The 23,173-nt window shown below is 40.9% G+C and overlaps 1 protein-coding gene across 10 annotated transcripts in view; it reads right to left on the bottom strand.

Annotated features, from left to right (window-relative positions):
• Positions 1 to 23,045, bottom strand: part of HELQ (helicase, POLQ like) — a 34,445-nt gene extending 11,400 nt beyond the window's left edge. The window contains exons 1-13 of one of the 10 annotated variants that reach the window (XM_037896786.2): positions 22,635 to 22,759; positions 22,139 to 22,216; positions 17,700 to 18,456; positions 16,096 to 16,274; positions 15,153 to 15,353; positions 13,200 to 13,272; positions 8,309 to 8,406; positions 6,947 to 7,045; positions 5,821 to 5,966; positions 4,462 to 4,701; positions 1,724 to 1,865; positions 1,200 to 1,304; positions 345 to 567 (exon numbers count right to left, since the gene is read on the bottom strand). In XM_037896786.2, the coding sequence (XP_037752714.1) occupies positions 345 to 567; positions 1,200 to 1,304; positions 1,724 to 1,865; positions 4,462 to 4,701; positions 5,821 to 5,966; positions 6,947 to 7,045; positions 8,309 to 8,406; positions 13,200 to 13,272; positions 15,153 to 15,353; positions 16,096 to 16,274; positions 17,700 to 18,432 (2,239 nt within the window). In that variant the 5' untranslated portion in view covers positions 18,433 to 18,456; positions 22,139 to 22,216; positions 22,635 to 22,759. Of the gene's footprint in view, positions 1 to 344; positions 568 to 1,199; positions 1,305 to 1,723; positions 1,866 to 4,461; positions 4,702 to 5,820; positions 5,967 to 6,946; positions 7,046 to 8,308; positions 8,407 to 10,282; positions 10,497 to 13,199; positions 13,273 to 15,152; positions 15,354 to 16,095; positions 16,275 to 17,699; positions 18,457 to 22,138; positions 22,217 to 22,634 lie in introns of those variants that run through there. The other 9 variants (XM_037896785.2, XM_037896783.2, XM_037896784.2 and 6 more) reach the window with 9 other exon arrangements.
• Positions 23,046 to 23,173: the final 128 nt, after the last annotated feature.

Consider the following 23,173-nt stretch of genomic DNA (forward strand, 5'->3'; position numbering starts at 1 on the left):
CTCTCGTCTCATGACTACATAGCTTCTTTAGCAGCCTTTTATGCAGGACCTTTTTGAAGTCTAAATAGTTTATGCTCACCATTTTTCCTTTGTCTACTACTTTACTGACAGGTTCAAAGAATTGTGAGACATTAGTGAGACATGATTTTCCTTTAACCAACAGTGCTGGTTACACTCTATTATACCGTGATCTTCCAGGTGTTGTTATTTTGATTTTAAATTATTGTTTCAGAAAGGAGATAAGAGGTTGGATGAAAGTTTTAAGTGACTGTGAAGAAAAAAAGGCCAGATTTTAAATGTTATTGTGAAAAAAAGTACCATGAAAATGAAGAAAACTCTCTCACCTTTGTAGGTAGCTTGACCCAACTGTGTGATCTCTAGATTACTTTGGGATTTTTGTTCCTTTTCACAGGTCATTTTTCCTTTTAGTAGTCCTTTTTCTATCAAACATCCCAGTGCTTCTCTAGTTATATCTGAGAGGCTCTTTTCTTTAGACAGAAACTGTTGCTGAACACCAAACAGTGTGCCACACATAAAGTGGTAGATCTCTTCAGGGTTTCTTGCAATCTATAACATTTTAGTGTGTGACTGTTTAAACATAATGTTGCAATCTGAATATTGCTACGCGTAGCATGAGAGATAAGTGCCAACCTACAATCTTTGTCTAAGTGAAAACATTACGCTTACTACTGAAGACATAGGGCAACACTGTTAATTTTATGTTGCTACAGAACTGTGTGATACCTCTAAGTTATACTACAGACATTCTGGCTGTAAGAGATCTGATATAACACTACATGCCATTCTGCTCTAACATTCCAGCTTTTAGTGTATTACTTTTCGGGGGGTTGGGGGGTCTCTTTAAGGAGCGAGTAATACTAGAACATGTTTAAAACCAATGCAGAAATAGAGCAGAAACCACTTGGGACTTGTCTAAATTAGGAAATTTTATCATCATGTTTCAACATGATTTAACAACTGAATTAGCTAACACAATGATGACCTCATCATCATCATTCGTGTAGACAAGGGCAAGCTGTGCTCAGCGTTGTGCAAGCTAGTCATGGTTAAACTCGAGGCCTTAGTGAATACTAATGTAACTGATCTCCATCTTAGTGAAATGTACAGTTATTCTGTATCCACACTCCTAATATCAAAATGCATCTCTTTAGTTGCTCACAAAAGAATTAAATTGTTACCTTTAATCCAACCAAAGACAGGAGCAGGCTTTGGATTCCCTTAGTGAATTCAAGAAAGAGGTTGCTGTAACAGTTCTCCAAAGGACTGTTTACTAAATCCTGAACCTAAAAAACAAAACAATGGTTATTTACACCTCGCATTCATAAACTCTCCACAGGTGAAAATATTCCATTTTCAACAAATATCTTGAAGGTTTTTTTAAAAATCAAACAAGTAAATAAGAAAATTGCTGGAGATGTACAAGTTTTAGGATTGACCTCTGGAGATAAACTCTTGTGTGAGAGACTACATATGCTGCAGAGAACAACTGGTCTCCAAAGAGACTGGAAAAGGGCTCTGGCTGCCCTCATGATTGCAGAAAAGGGTCCCACAAAAATAATTATTACAAGGAGAGTCAAATAGTTACACAAGAAAAAGACTGCTGCTTTCAAATGAAGAGTTGGGGGCAAACAATTCAAATCCTCTTCTCCCCCCATCAACTTCTTCTGATGACTCAAGCTATCACATTTTTTGAGTAAGTTACCAGATGTTTGTCTTTTTCTTGCACTATAAGAATACTTTCACCAGCATTGTCAATGCCAGCTCGACCAGCTCTGCCAATCATCTGCTTATACTGGTTTTTCTTCAGGAACTTTGTAGCAACATAGGGAGCTCTTAAAATAACCCTAAGAAAAAAGAAGAGACTTTGAAAAAGCTATGTTCTGTAGTAAGAGTACTAAAACATCAGTAAAGTTATATTAAACACAAAGCCCTCCCCAAGAGAAAAGTTTCTATTTGCCTCATGATACAAGTCTCATTGTTAATGAGAATTGTGCATGCCTGTCAAATACAAAACATACCCCAACAGGTCTATTTGAAAATCAAGAGCAATACTGAGCACATGGAAAGAATCTTTGATAAAATATGAACAAGTGCCAAACTGAATTTTGTATCTATCTTAGGGACTGTATCAGCTCCAATCACTATAGTAGTATCTAAGCACCTTATTAGTATTAAAAACAAAACAAAACCAAACCCAAATAAGCAACTATGCCAGCCTGCATTGCTCAGTCGTTAAATTTTCAAACAAACACCTTCATGCTTTTTCCCAGGCTGCCCTTCACACTCTGGAGGAGCTCCCCATAAACATTCGCAAAACTCACTCATTCAAAACACACTTTCTCCAGGATGTCAACAAAAAAACTTGACGACGGTTAGGGCTGCTGGTGTGCTGAGACCACAGCCTTGCACACTGACCAATACTGTCTCATTGTTTCCTTGTATCCTCCCATTTGTCTGTCTGTATCCATCTGTTGTCTCATCCTATACTTGGACTGTAAGCGCCTTGGGGCAGAACTCTTTTTGTTATGTGTTTGTACAGCACCTAGCACAATGGGGTTCTGGTGCATGACCAGGTGCTACAGTAATACAAATTATAAACAGCACCACTATGTCATCAAGGACTTCTACAGACAACCCACAAGTTGCCTCCCCTGCATCTTTATACTGTAGCATCTTCTACAACTGTCTATATTTTTAAAATATTGATTTGATTCAATATGACATTCACCTCAACAAACAATTTGGACTTCTGTCTACACTCTACAGAGTTTAAGTTTTTATTTAAATTGAGAATGTAGAGCAACAGGAGAATTATTTAAATTACCGACATGCATATTCCATGAACTGTCAAATAAATGACAAAAATGAACTTATTTTCAAGCCCTCAAATCTCCGTAAGTAATAACTCTATTTAGAAAGGCTATTTCTAAAGAATTCTACTCTGAAATAAAGCCAAAATTGCATTTAGTCACGTTCCAGTTATATTGAATAACAAAAATCTAAATTTAACAAACAAGATTAAACACAAACTCTGTCTCTAGATCACAAAACTAATATAAAATACTAAAAAGGAGCCAAATCTGTTTTATACTGTCAGATTATTCAGTAACAAGCCTACAAAAAATTGTGCCCCATCAGATTTACTAAAACACAAACACTGCGCTTTAAATCATGCAATTTAAAGGCTGAGTCAACCTGAATGTAATAACTTACAAAAGTAAGTTAAAATTAGTTTCAGGTATCAGATGCCTTGAGCCCCCTGCCAAATTTTTGTGGTTTTATAATGACGTTTTCCTTTTTTTTAAATTGTTTCTCTTTTCCCTGGTTGCTGCATGAAAAACCCCCACAAGTAGGGAAAAGAGATTTCCTACAAAATGCTGACAAATGCACAAAGACAACAAATTGGAATTACATTTTTATTCTCTAATCTTTCAGTTATAGGTTATTTACTATTGTACATTGATGAGTTAAGACTGCAGGCTATCAATAACCAATTTATCCATGAAAGTGTAATTTATTTTAAAAGCTACTTTTGGATAAGCCCCTTTGTCTGAAGCAGGCAAGAGGCCATTCTCCAAGCCAATCACACTGAGAAACAATATGGCAATATCCTGCCAGAGTGTTTAAGTGTACCATTTTTGAATAGTAAGACAAGACCACGATGAGTAATAAATTATAGCATCCTAAATTCAAGAATGTCATTACATTAATTCAATCTTTGTTTTCAATAAATGCATCAGCATTTACACAGCAACAGGTCATTTGGACACACTGCTGTAACCACCACCATGACCTCAAACATACAGACTGAACAGATGTGCTCTATGCTAGTACATTTTTGTGTTGTCTATACTTTTCAATCATCTCTCCAAATAAAAGGACCATTTTCAGTGTAATTCCACTTTGAAAACTGTCTAAAAATAACATTGTTTGTTTCCTTATTTACTATCTCAGTGATTTAATATAAAATTTTCTCAGTTTATAAGTGATGGTTTTCTTAATTGCCAGCTCTATAGATTCTACCTGAAAGCCAAGACGTGTTCTTACTGTCCCATGCACCATCGTAAGTAACAGATTCTGCAACCCAAATTCTGCCCTCAGTTATGCCTGTGCAATCATCTGATTTGGTCCTGCAATTGGAATTTAGTTACAATTCTCTAACTTATACTTGAGTCAAAATAGAAAGCATCTTGATTGTTCAGAAGGATTCTGGCTCAGCAGGGTTTCCAGGGGCAAAAAGCAGAAAAACTAATCTTTGAAGTCAGCAGATATGACTAACAACACACAAGGAGAACTACTGAGTAGATTGTGCCACGTTTAATCGCAACTCAGAGTGGAACCTCATTAATATAATGTTGATATCTCCAACTTTAGACAAAGCAGGAGTTTTGACAATATAGGGTTTAAATGAATCCTCACAAATACTTTTGCATGACTAACCTTCGAGCTGGCAGGTTGACTCCAGCAGCTAGAGTAGATGTGCAAGTAAGAAGGCACAGGACACCTGCAGAATAAGCCTCTTCTATACGTTTCCTTTCGTCACTGGTAAGGCCGCTGTGATGGTAGGCAATACCAAATGGAATGGTTCGCTTTAGAACAGGACAGAGACTTCCCTTACCAATATTCTTCAAGTCCTTAATAAGATCTTGTTTCTCTTTTTCCCTGTGATTTCTATATTCCCTTGAGAGGGTTGGGGGCAAACAACACAAACACCCTTAACATTTACATTTTGACAATTCAGTAACTACGTTAAAAGAAAAGGATACTTCTAATTTGCTCCTGCCCATTCTCCATTCCTACAGTAAGAATATGTTCACCTCAACCGCTGAAGTCCGGAAAACATTTTCTAGTGTTTCTAATATTATTATTACCAAAATGAGAATCAACGTTAGTCAGCAGCAAAAAAATCAACCTATACTCTCAGTCAAGAAAACAGAAAGGATCAATAAAATGGTAAATGTTCTATTTCAAATGCACTGAGATGAGTGACGAGAATGATACAACCTGCCTACAAGTCTAGTAATAGCACAGATTCTTTTCCTCATAGGCTGCGATCACAATGATGGGAATATCAAGTACTTAGAGATTTCAATTTTCAGTATTTATTTTGTTAAAGTAATCAGATATACACACTGAAAATGAGTCTAAATGCCATGTAACTTCCTAGAAACATCATTTCTATAGATTTTTTTGGATTATTATTAGATGAATTATTGCATGAATCTGAGCAGATATTGGTTGTTTCATTGATAATGAAATAAAACGTTAAGATATTCAACTAAAAAAAAAAAATCAAACTTTTTGTTTGCATCTTACATGCCCAGCTTATGTAACCAAACACAAAGAGCTGCTTAACAGGCTACTGTTAGGCATGACCAAGAAGAGAACCACTGAGAGCATGAATGGTAAACAGCGAGTGCTGTAATTTACACAGAACAGCATGAACAAGATGTGAATTCCATTGATGGTCTCTAAAGGAACTTTGCTATTTTTGCTCTTTTTTCTTGTTTATATTTTTTAAACTGATTCTTGAAAAACTGTATTTTAGTGCCTGTTTTTGTTTTAAACCAAAAATGGACTCTGGAACAGGAGCATTCCCTTCAAGCTATCCTATAACTCCATTCGCCCAGGGCAAGTTAATTTTTTTTGTTTTTCGTCAGGCAAGTATTTTTTTCATCATCATTACCACCATCACCATTGGAAAAGGCAGGTGACTAGTTTTTGTGCTAAAAGAACTCAACAGCCAAGGTCAATCTGGCATTTCAGGTGTACTCTAAAATAGTAATGAGAGAAACATACTTGTTCAGGTACTTGCATATCATTTCAGCTACATTTTCACAGTTCTTTTTAGTGGAACAAAAGACTAGGCAGGAATAATTTGGAATGACTTCTGTCACCAAGGCAATAAGGTGGTCTGGGTCCATCTTCTGCAAATTACTAGAATACTGAAATAAAAGTGGAAAAAAAAGAGTTATCACACACTCTACTTGTGATTACTACATGAATTAAACCGAAGGTCCTGACCCTGCAAATCAATTCTGAATCTCCTTTCGCTTTAAAAATGCAGAACTTTAAGGGATGCTCAGAATTTGACTGGAGGGAACAGAAAGGTGTGAATGGAATATTTTGCCTCTTTACTACCATTGGAACTCATTGGTAACACTGGTGCTACATGTTCTATAGTATTGGTAGTCACTCTATCAAAGGAGAAGAGTACTGGTCTAGAGATCAGAAGGTTTTTTGGGGGTGGAGGCACAGTAAAAAGTAGGTAAAGACAACAAGGAGTTCTGATTGTTACATTACGGTTGTGGGCATAGCAACCTAGAATCAAGAACAGAGACCCATTACCTTCCTTCCCCCACACTTCACATCTGGGCACTCAAGTATATCAGGCCCCAAATTTGATCTACTTTAAGAATAGTTATACCAGACAAAACAAAAATTTCCAGAAACCCAGTAGTCATAAGCCAATATGAAAGAGAAGGGTATCTCCTACTACCACAATGCAGGGGCAATGCCCTAGTGTGAAAGCCTATCACCCATTCCCAGCTGTCGAGAAGAGAGAGGGTGCTGGGATACCTACCAAGGTGGTTTTCCTGGACCTTGCTCATAGGCTCTACCCTTTTTGTATCAGCTTCTGGCTAGGTGTCTGAAATTTTCAAGCACCTCGCTCCCCCAGTCAGAAGGGAAAATAAGTTCTCTCCCTTCTTCTCTCCTGTACAGCTGGGAATAAAATTAAAATCTAAAAAACACCCCTCATTTTAGTATTTGGCCTTCTAAAGACCACTTTTCCATTGATATTCTTCCCCTTTATCATACTGTATATTTATGAACCAATGAGTCCTAATAATACCTTAATTTACCTTAAGTTTTGAATACTGTATACCTAAAGAAACGAAAAGTTTCATACATTTATCTGTATTACCTTGAAATTAAGAAGACGTGAAAAAGTAAGGCCATTCTCTGCTTTGTTGTCAACTTCATAGACACTATCTTGTATTTTAACATACTCCTTTAATTCTACCTAGGTTGGTTTAAAAAAAAAAAAAAAGAAAAAGAAACGATATATTAACTTTAGTCAAATTACTGTCTGCATCACTACAACTTTAAAACTATGAGATCTCTTGGAAATACATTTCCAAACTCCAAAAAATAAAGGACCATTCTTATCTCTACACCCAAGAGCTGGCACATGGCATTTACTTGCCTGTTCTTTACCTCCAAGAATTCATTACCTCAAGACAATACACACCTTTCCTACCAACTGGTAAAGTACAGCTTGGCTGATGCTGTGAGCTTCAGGGCTAGTGCACAAGTAATTTACTTTCAGTTTTGCATGCTATTTCATCTAATGTTAGTTAGCTTTACTGATTCCCTTCAAGGTAAGTATATTTCTGAATTGCAACAGTATAAGTTAAATACAGTTTGTATTGTGTCTCACTTCCACTACTGCCACATATCTTTTAGAAAATAAATGTGATTTGACCCTGGAAATCTAGGCAAGCCAAACAACGAAAGACGTATGTTTTTAATTCTCAAAGCAAAGGAACACTTTTTTAAACATCTAACTGTATACACTCTTTTCTCTGCCCGGGTAGAGAAAACAAATGAGAAATTTTAGCCCAAAGGTTTTTTTGTTTGTTTGTTTTTAAAAGGTAACTGAAGCATCTGATTGAAGGAACTCAGAATACAAGTGCCTTCTCAATCACAAAGAAGGGCTGGTCTACTTATAGATTTTGTACCACCTTAACTGAATTGATTTAGAAACCAACACAGTTAAAGCAGTACAACCTCCACCTGCAGACACAGTTATACTGGTATAAAGGTGCTTACATTTATGGAAATAAGCTGTGCAGATACAAGCACCTTTATACCAGTATAACTATGTCTGCACGGGGAGGTTGTACTGCTTTAAACTAAGTTTCTAAGGGCACGGCTACACTGGAAACTTCAAAGCACTGTCGTGGGAATGCTCCTGCAGCAGTGCTTTGAAGTGCGAGTGTGGTCACATGTGAGCGCTTGGAGAGAGCTCTCTCAGCACTCCTGGTAGTCCACCTCCATGAGGGGATTAGCTCTGAGCACTGAGAGCGCGGCTCGGAGTCTGATTTTTCACACCCCTGAGCCATCAAGTTAGAGCGCTATAAAATGTAAGTGTAGACAAGCCCTCAATCAGTATAAGTGGTACAAAAACTGTGTGTTGAAAGCTCAAAGTATGAAACTAGCAGTCACTTTTAACTCTAAAAATAAAAATGTTAAGCAATAGTTTTCCCTAGTCTTGAACACGTACTGGTCTAAAATTATTAGCGTAATACTCCGCTTGCAGGAACTGCTGCAGGTCCCCAACATTGTTTAAAGTTGCACTCATCCCAATGATTTGAGTAGTTTCTATAAAACAGAAAATTAAATGTTGAGTAAATTAGAAGACACAAAATGTTAAAAATGTCACAAGATGTATTTATAGCCTTATATAGCACATATAAAAAGAACTGAATTCAGTATCTAGGCAGCTGTTTAATCATGCCATTTTTTTTTTAAAAAGGCCAAGCAAAGGGGGCCACAGACTTTCGTACCTATTTCAGTGCGAGTTATCACAGCACAAGCAAAGTTCTAGTTAACAGTGAACATATTTTAACACAGTAGTTGCCATACCAGAGCCAACTGCTGTAAGCCCAACCTAACTCCGTTAATAAAGAAAACTTAAGGGAACAAGAAACTTTACTACCTGTAGAGGAATTAAAGCTCTCACAGTGGTCATTGGGTTAGACCAGAAGTTCTCAAACTGTGGGTTGGGACCCAAAGTGGGACGCAACCCCATTTTACTGGGGTCGCCAGGGCTGGCTTAGACTTGCTGGAGCCCGGGGCCAAAGCCAAAACCCGAGGCCCACAGCCCAGGGCTGAAGTTGAAGCCCAAGGGCTTCAGCCCTGGGCAGCAGGGCTCAGATTAAAGGTCCCCTGCATGCAGCTGAAGCTCTTGAGCTTCAGCTTTGGCCCCACCCAGGGCGGCGTTGCTTAGACTTTGGCCCTCCCACCCAGTGGGGCTCAGGCAGGCTCAGGCTTCAGTCCCCCATCCTGGGGTCATGTAGTACTTTTTGTTATCAGAAGGGGGTCACAGTGACATGAAGTTTGAGAACCCCTGGGTTAGACTTTTATTTAAGGCTTTAATTTGGCAGCTCTCAAGGTTCTCAATGAAACAGTTTAACTGTTCACCATCACAACCATCCACTAGCACTCACCTCTGACATGTCAAGAGAAGGATGTATTTTTGAAAACGATGAAGGTAATGGAATTGGAGAGCCACATGACAGAACAGCCTTAGCAATGGTTTTATAACATACAGGGCTCCAGACTAAAGGGCTGAACCAGGCCTGAGAGGCTGCCCAGACCAGCAGCCAATCAGAGAGGGCTGGGGGAGAGCCAATCAGAGCAGGGAAAGAGGCAGCCAATCAGGACAGGGCTAGGTCCTATATAAAGGCTGCCTAGCAAAGAAGGCAGTCAGTTGCTCTCTGACTAGCAAAGGAGAAGGACTGGCTCCTGAGCTAAGGAGCAGCATCTTAGACAAAGCAGTGCTGGGCAGGCTTGGGGAAGCAGAGCGGAACTCTGGCCCAGATACCTGCCAGGCTGCTGTCCTTGCCAAGAGGGGTTGAGAAGTTGCATCGGGCCAAAGGGTGTGGCCCAGGAAAATAGGGAGACAAGAGGAGAGAGATAGAAGGAGGCTGCCGCTAGAAAGTCCCTGGGAAAGGACCCAGAGTAGCGGGTGGTCCTGGGTCCCCCCGCCTTTGCACTGTCCCTGGCCATTGAGGAGAGAGGCCGAGACAGACCATGACCTGCCCCTGAGACAAGGGGCTAGACTTTAGGGCTGTGGTTGGCCATGTAGGCAGGGACAAATGGAAGAACGACTGTTAACAACACCGCCCCGGAAGGGGGTGAGACCAGAGTGGTGGGCAGTGTCCTGAAGTGGATGCAGAGTGTCCTGCAGAGGACACCGCCGAGCAGGGAGCAACGCAGGTCCCAGGACAGCGGAGCGGAGCCAACGGGCAAACTACCTTGTGTCGAGGACGCCCCACAGCAGTCAAGAGCTAATTCCCGCAGTGACCAACAAGGGGTGCCAGTGGTGGTGAGTGGTGACCCCGTCACACAACCAGATTAAAAAAGAAAAAGCAACAATCAAATTGAAGCCTGGACTGAACAAGAGTCCTTCAGCGTAACAAGAAGCAAGTTTTAAAGGCAGGTGCCCTGGAGCTAGGAGTGTTCTGCTGCTGACCTTAGAAAGTGAGCTTCCAGGCAGATGGTCACGATACAGAAGGCCTTAACTGTCATTAGACAGCAGAGAAGGTGGTGTCTTCTAAATAACTGGGTCCCAGACAATGCATATTTAGATTTCTTGACTTTTACTCAGAACACCTAAGTAGCGTTTAGTGCCACACTTGAAGAGCACATGCTGAATGTTCTCCTCCACCCTTCTCACTGACAAGGCAGGTCGCTGTATTCTGCATCAGATGAAGACTGCAGAGGTCCACCAGGGTACAATTGCATTAGGGGAACAATTACAAAAGACATGGTAATACTGTGGCAAGGTTTGCATCCAAAGAGTCTCTGGGCTAGTCACAGACAGATAACAGAAATATCTCACAATGCCTTTTTCCGTGTATTCAGAAAAAAAGATCTTCCACAACCCCTGGCCACAAACCACACAGTGAAAGGGCGGTGCTCCCCACCTCCATTCTTTTAGATCAGTGACCCTCTTCCGTTTATGTAAGAAGAACAAAACATGTAACAATGATAAGCCCATCGGCTTCAAGACTGAGCTGGATAAGTTTATGTAGGGGATAGTACGATGAGACTGCCTACAATGACATGTAGCTGATCGGCGACTGCTACATCTCCAATGGCCAGTAATGGGACATTAGATGGGGAGGACTCTGAGTTACTAAAGAGAATTCTTTCCCAGATGTCTGGCTGCTGGGTCTTGCCCACATGGTCAGGGTCTAGCTTATCACAATATTTGGGGTTGGCAAGGAATTTTCCCACAGATCAGATTGGGCAAAGACCTTGGGGGTTTTCACCTTGCTCTGCACCATGAGGCACTGGTCACTTGCAGGTTTAAACTAGTGTAAATGGTGGATTCTCTGTAACTTGGAAGTCTTTAAACCATGATTTGAGGATTTCAGTAACTCAGCCAGGGTTAGGGGTCTATTACATAGGGGTGTGTGAGGTTCTGTGGCCTGCAATGTGCAGGAGGTCAGACTAGATTATTATGATGGTACCATCTGACCTTAAAGTCTATGAGTCCATGTAATCTGTTTGTTTGTGTGTTTCAAGAGGCTGGCTTTGAAGGGTAAGGGTGTGAAAGGAGTGGCGGGAGAGATTTTATTCGGCAGTTTGATCTCAACATAAACCAACACCTTGCAAATTCCCCCGATTGCCTTTTGTGAATCTCTTGGGTGTTATGACCTACCAATTATGAAACACTGTTCTAGATTAATCCCCTGACACAGCAGCATCCATCCTTCCCAGATTAGTTGCAGACACATCACTTCCATTTAAAACAAAACAAGCTGAGAAATCACAAACGTTATAAAAGCATCTTAGATGAAAAAGGAATAAAGAATTTAGTGTTGTCCACATACTGGTGACTATGGGTGTGTCTTCACAGCATGGTCATCTTGAGTTAGCACACCAGTTAACTGCACTTGAGCAACTATTGTTCAAAACAACACTTGAGTTACTGAGTGAGTTGCAAAGTGACTAGATTAGCTGCTGCTGAGTTGTAACTCAAGCTGATGCATCCCCACTGAAGTACTAGCTCAAACTTCAGCAGCATTCAGGCTTCGACCCCCCCGGCAAGGGAATGTCTACGCCAGGGATCTCAAACTCGAATCACCACGAGGGCCACATGAGGACTAGTACATTGGCCCGAGGGCTACATCACTGACACCCCCCCTCCCTATCCTGGTCCCCACTCCATCCCTTCCATGAGGCCCTGCCCCACCTCTTCCCACCCCTTCCCCACTCCCATTCCAACCCTTTCCCCAAAGTCCCCACCCCAACTCCGCCCCCTCCTTGCTCCTATTCCAACCCCTTCCCCAAATCCCTGTCCCTGCCCCGCCTCCTCCCCTAAGCGTGCGGCTCCCTGTTCCTCCCCCCCCCGGAAAGCGTTAAGCGCAGCCAAACAGCTGTTTGGAGGTGGGAAGTGCCTGGAGGTAGGCAGACGAGAAGGGATGCAGCGTGCTGGGGGGAGAGGGAGCACGGGAGCTTGATGGCCACAGGAAATAACTCCGGGGGGCGCGGGAGAGAGTGCAGGGAGCTTGGCGCCCCCCAGGAAATAACCCCGCAGGCTGCATGTTTGAGACCCCTGGTCTGTGCTGTAGCTGGGACAATGTTTCCCAGCATCGACAGACATGTACTAGTTCTGCTCCAGCTAGCATGCTAAAAATAGCAGCGTGGCTGCTGCAGCAGCATAGGCACTGGCTTGCGCAAGCCACCTGAGTTCAAGTCCACCTGACTGCCCAGGTGTGTACTTGGGTGGTTAGCCTGAGCTGCCACCCATGCCACACTACTATATTTAGCATACTAGATGAGGGAGGGAGAGGGGGAGAGGGGGAGAGAGAGAGTGTGTGTGTGTGTGTCTCTCTCTCTCTACCCATGTTGGGTAGCATGTTCCCAGGTGCACTGTAGACATACCCTGAAAGGCTAGCTGTCTTGAGCTTATAGTACCACCTAACTCAAGCTACAGATTTTTGTATGTGGCTGGAAATCAAGTTAAGGGTAAAACTAGTTATAACTCAAGCCAACTGTGCCGTGAAGACTCACCCTATGCAATGGATACTGTTTCACAGTGTTCCCTAAGGCCTTTACATAAACATTTAACAGGAAGGGTCAGATTTCACTCTTGAGAGAAAAGTTCACCCCAAACTGGAATTTCTCAGAGATGAAGGAAGGGGATTACTACAGGGCCACCTCATGAACTCCTGCAAGGCACTACAAAGGGGTAAAAAAAAACAAAAAAACCCGCAGTGATCCATGGTGAAATACTCTATTACTCAGTGGAGTTTGTGATATTTTAGAAACCGTGAAACAAAAAATAAATTAAAAGTTGGATTATCTCTCTCAAGTTATACAAATTGTTACTTTACATGATATTTTTAAAGGTAACTAGTCATGGTGCAGGAATTACTTACTGCTGGTGTAGAGAATTTTTGCAAGAATCATTTCCAGTGTAGCTCCACGACTCCCCTCACCAAGCATGTGCAACTTCGGGGAAAAATAAAGAGAAGTGAGGCATGGTAAATTAGTTACTGACTTAGCAATATTTCTAAATACAAACCAGCATACAAATCAAATCCCAAATATTTTTAATATGGTAAACCTTTTGTCCAATTTCTCTTTAAGTTTGGTGTATTTTGACTCTAAAGCCTCCTCCAATAATGTCATCTCACTATAAAATTATATTTTTTTTATATTATATATATATTTATTTTTTTTAGGAGAATGCGGAAAAACGTATGTGTTTAACAAGGTTTGCTTTCCATCAAATTAAACAACAACGGTCACAGGGATGGCACTTCCTGGCAGAAAATACTCAGTGCAGTGATCTTTTATTACTACCCAGTTAGAATTTATTTTGTACATCTCTTATCTTGATCAAACTGTGCAACGAGAGGTCTGGGGTCGCCGCGGGGGCCAGAAGCAAGTTTCAGGGGGTTTGACAAGCATGGCTGGCGTTAGATCCAGGACTGAAAGCTGAAGCCCTGCCGTGTACGACTCTAGTCAGGGCCCCCAAGTACCACCACCCAGGGCGGAAGACGAAGCATGAGCAACTTACCTTCACGATGCCGTCTGCGGCATGGGGCCCAGGGAATTGCCCTCCTTGCTCCCCCTTAACGACGGCTTTTGCTTTTATATGCAGAAAAACTGCTGTGGCACAGCTAGGCTGTGTGTGTGTGTGTGTGTGTGTGTGTGTGTGTGTGTGTGTGTGTGTGTGTGTGTGTGTGTGTGTGTGTGTGTGTGTGTGTGTGTGTGTGTGTGTGTGTGTGTGTGTGTGTGTGTGTGTGTGTGTGTGTGTGTGTTGGGGGGGGGACGCTCAGAAAGAAAAAGGTTAGGAACCTTGCTTTAGAAGACAGTGAAGGCCTTTTGCTAACAGTTAATGACAGTACAGCAATCACTGGCAAAGCAGCACTTAATTCTCAATGTTTTCTTCACAGAATATTTTATTAAAGGAACACCTTCAACTTGAGTAATATTGTTGGTAGTTACATGGGGCTGGATTGGCACCTTGTAATCTAGTTTAAGTAAGGGGAAGCACATAGCTACACTATACCAGGAGCAGAGTAGTGACGGAGTTGTGACTCTGGCCTACACTTAAAAATTAGACTGTCCTAGCAATATCACTCAGGGGTGTGAAAAATGTTGTGCCCTGAGCACTGTAATTAGGTCATCCTAACCCCCACGACAGACGCAGCTAGATCGATGAAAGAAGAGTTCCATCAACCTAGCTACCACCTTTTGGAGAAGTGGATTAACTATATCTACAGAAAAAACCCTTTCATCGACATAAGAAGCTGCAGCGCCTTAGCTGTACCACTGTAGTGTAGTAGACATATCCTCTGTCAAATCTGAATAGTGCTGTTCCTTTATCTTCTTAGATTAGTTCATGCTACAAATGGACTCTCAGAAAACCATGTGATCAAAAACGGTTTATGCTAGACCGAACATGTTTTTGTGTATAATTAAGGGATCAGTAAAACACATTCAATGTAACCAGTTCAAGATTAATTTAAAGTTTGTTTTACACTAGTATGGGATGAATGCCCCTTGTATCCTGTTCTGCAAATGGCTGCGTTTTAGGTAGTTAACATTTGCCAACTATCTTTAAGAAGATTTCTCAGACAAATTAAGAGCCCACTGCTCTATTAAGATACCAAAAAGGAGCAAATCCCAAATGAGCAATAACCCTCAAGACAAATCTTGGATACTCTCCAGCTTGCTAAGCAATGGTTTTCTAATATAGTACCTGTACAATATGCCCATTTGTACAGTATATATACAGTTTTAAACGGTGTATTTTTCTTGTAACTGTTTTGTAAATAAAATAGTAACAATACTAGTAACCTGTTGCAAGTTTTATAACAAACCTCATCTACTACAACTAGACCCAGGTCACCAACTCTTCCTGTTTCAATCAAGGAGTTCACTAGGCTGTGTCCTTTCTCTATAGTAGCAATGTACAGTGATTTCTTCATTCTCCTTTTGATTGGAGGAAATCTTCCTTTACTTCCTGCATATTCTTCAACCAAGAAACCTAGCTCTATTCCAAAACTTGACAAGGCCCAAACCTACAATATAATAAAATGCAAAAAGAACAAATTACACGAAGAGTAAATTAATTTTCACACTTAATGACTTTGATCTTGCAATTAACTCATGCTAATGTAATTTGAGGATTAAGGCCAGAAAATAAGACATTATTTCATGTATACATTATGCAACAATACAGCTGACAATAAGAATTATTACTTGAACAAATGACTACTGCAAAAAGTGAAATCAAAGCATATTAACGACAAAAATATTTTAGTACGTAAGCCTTTCAGGTGTTGAGATTTGTCAAATCAGTGACAAAATACTTCATCTGTCCTCCATAAATCACTTATTAGTTCCATTAGACAGCTATGGTTTTTTCTTTGCAAGATTATTTAAACGTCAACATGGATTTTAGAGTAGACTTGGATTAGACGGGACTGCAAGCAAGGCACTAACATTCCAATAGCTTAGTGCAAATCCAATTTTTCATAACTCAGTTGAAGTGGATATCCTTAACTATAGACAATGTACATTTCATCACAAAGAATAGTTTGAGAGCCTCTTAACTGAACTAGAAAATAGAAACATACTTTTCATTTCCAGGCTGATATTTATTCAAGATACACAAGAATATATTCACTAGAAATCTCCTATGGATTAACAGAGGATTTAAAATATTTACAGTCAATTTTCCAACACTGGTAAAAAAGTGCATGTATAAAAAGTAATATTCATTTCAGAATAAAACAAAAAACCAAAATACTGTTTTCACACCTTTTCTTGGACAATAGCCACATATGGCAGAACCATTAAAACATCTTTCTGCCTGCAGAGTAATTCTTGAAGAATTAAAATTTCAGCTACAAGTGTTTTTCCACCACTGGTTGGCAATGAATATATTAAGTTCTTTCTTTGTTGCAGAGATTCTAATGTTAAGCAAGTGTGCTGCCACTCTGTAAAATTGAAAGAAAAATTATTTTGCCACCTCTCTTCTCACATGCATGCTGATTCAGGATCAAAATACAAGTTTTCTGTAAAACTAAAGGGTATGGGCAGATTATTGTCTCAGGCGGCTTTCACTGATAAAGTACTGAACATTTCTGACAATCCAGCCTTCCCATCCTCCTTCTTATAAAAGTGTCCACAGAACAAAGTATTTTAATATACCACATACAGATGGCTCCATCCTACATATAGGTATTAAAGCATCTACAGCAACAGCCTGCCATTCAGATTGCCCAGATGGTTAAACAGCTTTCAGAAGGTAGAAATTAAAAACAGCTTCATGGAATGAACACCAGATGCAGCTGGGCAAAATATTTTCGGTGAACAGTTTTATTTGCCAAAATATAGAGTTTTGGTTGAACTGAAACTATTTGCGATTTAGTGTCCAGTTTGCCAAATACAATTTTTTGGTTCACTGAAAAGTAATATTTTGGTCATGTCTTAAAGAACCATTTCATTTTGACATTACCAAAAAATTACCAGATTAGGTCACCCGAAGAACCTTAATTCCACCCACGTATTATCACCTGCACACCACTAAAACCCAGCAGACAACCTTGCACCTCAATTATGTACATCTTCAAAAATAAGAGTCACAAAACCAACAGCATGTCTCAACAGAAATACTCAATGTGACATTACCTAGACACAAATACAACCCCAAAGTAGTTGGCAAAGCCTATCTCAGATTTCCAAAAGAAGACAGTTCTACCATAAACTGAGAAATTAAGAATGTTTCTATCCTTTAGGGGCCACAGAAGTTGAGGTGCCTTTGGATAAGAACTTCTTAGCCCCTATATTTTCTGTTGATCAGGTAATTCAATCTTATCATAAAATTTAAACACGGGAACATACAGCTTTAAGTAGCTACAACAATGTAACTCCAGCCTTTTTACAAATCACATGCAAATACCATGAAAAAAAATAAAATCAGAATTTCTTAGCAAAAGTGGTAAATATCAGCCATCTCTTCCCCTACATCCTGCCTCAACTACAGTTTTAAGATGACCTTATCATGCTTTTAAGTCCTCAAAAAAAAGTTTGGTTACACAACGAAAGCTTAGGGTAGATGAGGGACAGAGTTACAGTTTCCATATTTTAATGTTTAAAAAAAAAATTAAGAGTAACCTTAAGTTTCCTTGCTTTCCACTTTTTCAGCTACAACATTCTTTGAAAGATTTTTCCTTAGAATTTAGGGTTAATTTTAACTAATTCCAACTCAACAAACTTACTGTCTAGCAACTTAAAACAGAAATTTTGTTTCCACAAGTACATGATGAAAAGGTTGCATCGATCTGCTGGAAATATTATATCCACTGTAACCCAAAAGCAAACAACTGTGATTTTTTAAACAAAAATTTAATGGATATTACCATAAAGTTTTTCAATCCCTCGGAACTGTACTAAGAGATCTCTAACTTTACTGGGTAACCCATAAAAAGGGCCAATGTCAACAGAAGAAGTTTCAATAGTTTTCTTGGCGACACAAATTTCTTCAGACAGAACAGCTTCTTTGAGCTGTTTAGTTCTAGAAACCTGTGGAGTCTGAGCCTTGGCATTTCCAGTCATAGTATTTTTGAGGTGATCTTTGAGACTCTTTCTTTTACTGATGTTGGACGTGGTGCTTGGGGACAATTCATTATTTATTTTGGTGTGCTCTGCATTATGGTGACAAGACGACTGATTCAACATTTTATCAAGGCAAGAATTCATGTCATTAGCACTCTCTTTTGTACCTGATGATTTTCTAGAATCAACTAAGGTTTTATTCATTTCCTCAAAATATAGAAGCTGTGAAGATGGCAAGTCATCTAAAAAACAGTCTCCAGGTTCTAGAGTCCTGTTATCTTGTTCACTTGTGGTCTTCAAATGACTCTCTTCTTCAGTTTTGAAACCAATAATGTTTCCTGCAGCAGAAAAAATTAGTTCCTTGCTTTTGGCATTTTGTAATTGAAGATACCCAAATGCAGGCTCTACAGTAGCTTTTTCTTCCATGTTTTTAGTACATGAAGTCAAGTCAATAGATTGAATACATTCCTGCTCCATATTATCAAATTGAGCTAACAAAGAATCATTTCCAGAAAAGCTGTCATAATCACCAAACATGTCCTCTTCACTGTCATTATTATACTGCAAAAAAAAAAAGGTATATTTATGAATATTCAACAGCAAATGGGAGGCTGACTCACATGCTGACAGATTTATATCTGAAACATCTGACTCAAAACCAAAATGTCAATTTCATGAGTAATTTAAGTGTGCATTTCATTCTATTTGTGAAAGATAATGGGTGGGATTTTCAAAAGCACTAAAGTGACTTGTGGTCCTAAATCATTGAGGCTTGGTCGACACTCAGATTTCATACTGGTACAACTATTTCAGTGCGAGTTATACTGGTATGACACAGCATCAACAAGCTGCATGAAGGTGCCTTATATTGGCATAGCTTATCCCCCCCCCCTTCTCATTCAGAAATAAACAATACTGATATCAGCCACCTGTTCACCAGTGCAACTGTTCATACTCAAGGGGTGCTTTATCTGTACTAATGTTGTTGAAGTGAGCCAACTCTTATATTTAGACAAGTCCTCAGTCACATTTGGTGGCATTTTTTCCAAAACAACATAAAAGATCTTTAAGTGCTTTACAAAGACAGATATTTTACAGATAGGTGCAATGAGGTACAGAGTGAAGGGTAAGTAACAAAGCTGGGAGGGGAAGTGAGTAAGGGTCAGACCAGGGTGAAGCATAAACCTGCATACCCTGACAAAGTAACTAGATTAGCACATACAAAAATGCATGTTACCTCGAATAAATCAGCCAATTAACTTGAGTTAACACAGGATCGCTAATGCCCTCTATTAGAGAGCTGTCATATGTTTGGGGACAGGAGCAAGTGTAAACCTGGACTACAAAGGTAAGGGGTTTGGAAAAATGCTGCACCTTAATAAGGCTCAAATGAAATGTATACCCCAAATAAAAAACAAACCAAAACAGAATTCCAAAAAAATGCCTCCATAGCTAACCAACAGAGTGCAAGAGGTGGTTAGAAGCAAAAGGCATTGTCAAGGCTGACTCCCCACTCGGTCTCTCCGAGTGCAGAAAGTGGGGGCCCTCAAGGATTCTAAAGATTAATACTTGCCACTCCAAGCTTGTATTAAACTCACAAGGTTACAGATTTTCTCTGACCTTGGCTTGGTAAAGCTGCCACCAACCAAATGCAAAAAACCCCCACATGTACCCAGGAAGAAGCACTTGGGAATTCCTCCCTGTGGGGTACCTTCAAGCCCTTTCACCCCCCTCTGGAGAAGAGCTGAGAAAGAAAACAAAGGAAATCAGCTGTGGCCACCAGCTAATTAAACAACATATGCACAGACCTCTTAGGACACCAAAATCCAATCCTGTTCTTAAAAAAGTTACATTTTATGAAAAACAAAAAGAAAGAAAATACATCTGGAACTTAGGCTTTTGCTAGATTTTAAAAGAAATTCCAAAAATTAAGCATCCAAAATAGCTTTCTTGGGGGTTCAGCTTAAAAGTTACAAGCAAACAAAAGCATCAGGAGTTAGCTCAGAGGAGATCCACAAGCCAAAATAAAGAATAAACCTGATCACATTTAACTAAACGCTCCTTACCCAAATGATTCCTTCTAGGTATGGAAGATAAGTTTTGAACCAGGTATGAAAAATTACACAGCATTCCTGCTTATAGCATTCCTGCTCTGTCCCTGCAGCCCAGAGAACAGACAATGGGAACGTTTATTTCCCATTTTAAAAAGTTCTAGCCTTCCCATTGGCTCTTTTGGTCAGGTGCCCACTCCTTTTCTTTTACCTGTGGGCTTGTTAACCCTTTACAGGTAAAGCAAGCAGAGAACAGCTACCAAGAGGGATTTTACAGCTAACTGGCTGGCTCTGTGTCCATCAAAATGAGCTGCACCCCACTTCATTTATCACAGGCATCCTTTAAAAATTGGAAGTCAACAGCTCTGGAAAGTCAAGTGTAAAAGTAGAATAAGGCAGACCAAGAAAGAATTTGAAGAACAAGTAGCTAAAGACACAAACTAACAGCATTTTTTTTTCAGTACATCAGAAGCAGGAAGCCTGCCAAACAGCCAGTAGGTCCACCGGATGATCAAGATGCTAAAGGAGCACTCAAGGAAGAAAAGGCTTTGTCTCCACATTGTGGAGAACCTAAATGAATTCTTTGCATCAGTCTTCACTGCAGAGGATGTGAGGGAGATTCCCAAACCTGAGCCATTCTTTTTAGGTGACAGATCTAAAGAACTGTCCCAGATTGAGATGTCAATACAGGAGGTTTTGGAACAAACTGATAAATTAAATCACCAGGACTAGATGGTATTCACCCAAGAGTTCTGAAGGAACACAAACGTAAAATTGCCAATCTACTAACCATGGCATGTAAATCAGCCTCTGTACCAAATACTGGAAGGTAGCTAATGTAGTGCTAATTTTTAAAAAAAAAAAAGGCTCCAGAGGCAATCCTAGCAATTACAGGCCAGTAAGTCTAACTTCAGTATCAGGAAAATTGGTTGAAACCATAGTAAAGAACAGAATTATCAAACACACAGTTAAACACATTATGTTGGGGAAGAGTCAACACAGCTTTTGTAAAGGGAAATCATGCCTCACCAATCTATTAGAATTCTTTGAGGCTGTCAACAAACATGTGGCAACGGTGATCCAGAGGATATGGTATACTTGGACTTTCAGAAAACCCTTGACAAAGTCCCTCACTAAAGGCTCTTAAGCAAAGTAAGCAGACACGGGATAAGAGGGATAGTCCTCTCATGTAGTGGTTAAAAGACAGGAAACAAAGGGTAGGAATAAATGGTCAGCTTTAGCAATGGAGAGAGGTAAATAGTGTGGTCCCCCAGTAATCTGTACTGGGAACAAGGCTATTCAACATATTCATAAATGATCTGGATAAGGGGGTGAACAAGAAGGTAGCAAAATTTGAAGATGATACAAAATTACTCAAGACAGTTAAGTCCAAAGCTAACTGCAAAGAGTCTACAAAGAGAGCTCACTAAATTCGGAGACTGGATGACAAAATGGTAGATAAAAGGTAATGCTGATAGTTAATACTGATGTACAGTAACATGCACTGAAAAAAATAATCCCACGTACAAAATGATGGGGTCTAAACTAGTTGTTACCACTTAAGAAAGGGATACTGGCCTTATTGTGGCCAGTTCTCTGGACACAAATGAGAAAGATAATAAAACAAAAAATACCATAATGCCAGTATATAAATCTATGGTATGCCCACACCTTGAATTATATTTGCAACGCTGGTAGCCCCATCTCAAAAAAGATATAGTAGCATTATCAAAGAAGCAGAGAAGGGCAACTAAAACAATTAGTCATGTAGAACAGCTTCCAATGGAGGAGAAATTAAAAAGACTGGGACTTGTCATCTTAGAAAAGAAGCAATTAAGAGGGAATATGACAGAGATCTATAAAATCATTAATAGTGTGAAGGAAATCAATAGCAAAGTGTTATTAATCCCTTAACATAAGAACCAGGATCACCCAATAAAATTAATAATGATTTAAAACGGTCGTTCTCAAACTTTTGTACTGGTGACCCTTTTCACATAGTAAGCCTCTGAATACGACCCCCCCCTTACAAATTAAAAACACTTTTTTATATATTTAACACCATTACAAATGCTGGAAGGAAAGCGGGGTTTGGGGTAGAGGTTGACAGCTCGCAACCCCCCATGTAATAACCTCACAACCCCCTCAGGGGTCCCAAACCCCAGTTTGAGAACCCCTGATTTAAAACAAACCTAAGTACTTCTTCACAAAACACACGGTCAACCTGTGGAACTTGTTGCCAGGGGATGTTGCAAAGGCCAGAAGAATCACTGGGTTTAAAAAAAAGAATTAGGTAAGTTCAGGGAGGGCAGCTCTATTGCTGGCTATTAGCCAAGATGGTCAGGGACACAACCCAATGCTCTGGGTGTCCCTAAACCTCTGACTGTCGAAAGATGGGACTGGATGAGAGGAGACCTCTTGATAGCTGCCCTGTTCAGTTAATTCCCTCTGAAATATCTAGCATAGGCCACTGACAGGCCACTGGGCAAGAGGGACCGTTGCTCTTACCCCTCCCTGCCAGCTGCCCCACACTGTGGCCTGGGGGGAGCGATGGACTTGAGACAGCCGCAGTGCCCCTCCCCCGAGCAGAGCGGCCCCAACCGCTTAGTCTCATTCACTCCCATTATGGGGAGATGGGGAGTTATCGCCAGGGAGGGAACCCAGGCGTCCTGCCTGCTCCCCTCGTACCTCGGGGCTGGCGGGGGCGGGCTGAGGCTCCTCCCCGGCCCCAGAGCTCGGTCTCTTCCGGGCTGGAGGGGAGCAGGCGCCGCGGGACCGAGCTCGGTCCCGGCTCCTTTCGCGGGCAGAGGCGGACCGGCTCCTCCTGCGCACCGCGGGGCCGCCCCCCTCCATCCCTCGGGCGCCGGGCCGGGGCGGTCAGGTCCGGGCCGGCGACGCCAGGCCTCTGGAGCGGGGAAACGCCTCCAGGGGCGCCGGGGGAAACGGCGGCGCCATCGCTAGACGGGTGGGGGGAGGGCAGGCTCCTCTCTGCCGCCCGCGAGCGAGGCCTCCTAAAGGAAACAGCCTCCTGCTTCCCAACTGTCAGCCAACCGGAAACCTCCCGCCTCCCGTCCCAAACGTCATTTCCGTCCTTTAACCAACCACTAAAAAGAAAAGATACAGAAGAGCGAAGTGATCCCGCGGCGCTCGTGTTCCCATTGGCTGCCTTGCGGCTAGCTGCGCTCTGATTGGGTAGAATATTTACTTGTTGGGCAAAGGACGTTAAG

Source organism: Chelonia mydas, chromosome 4, assembly GCF_015237465.2.
Source record: "Chelonia mydas isolate rCheMyd1 chromosome 4, rCheMyd1.pri.v2, whole genome shotgun sequence".
In the NCBI taxonomy this organism is placed as follows: Eukaryota; Metazoa; Chordata; order Testudines; family Cheloniidae; genus Chelonia; species Chelonia mydas.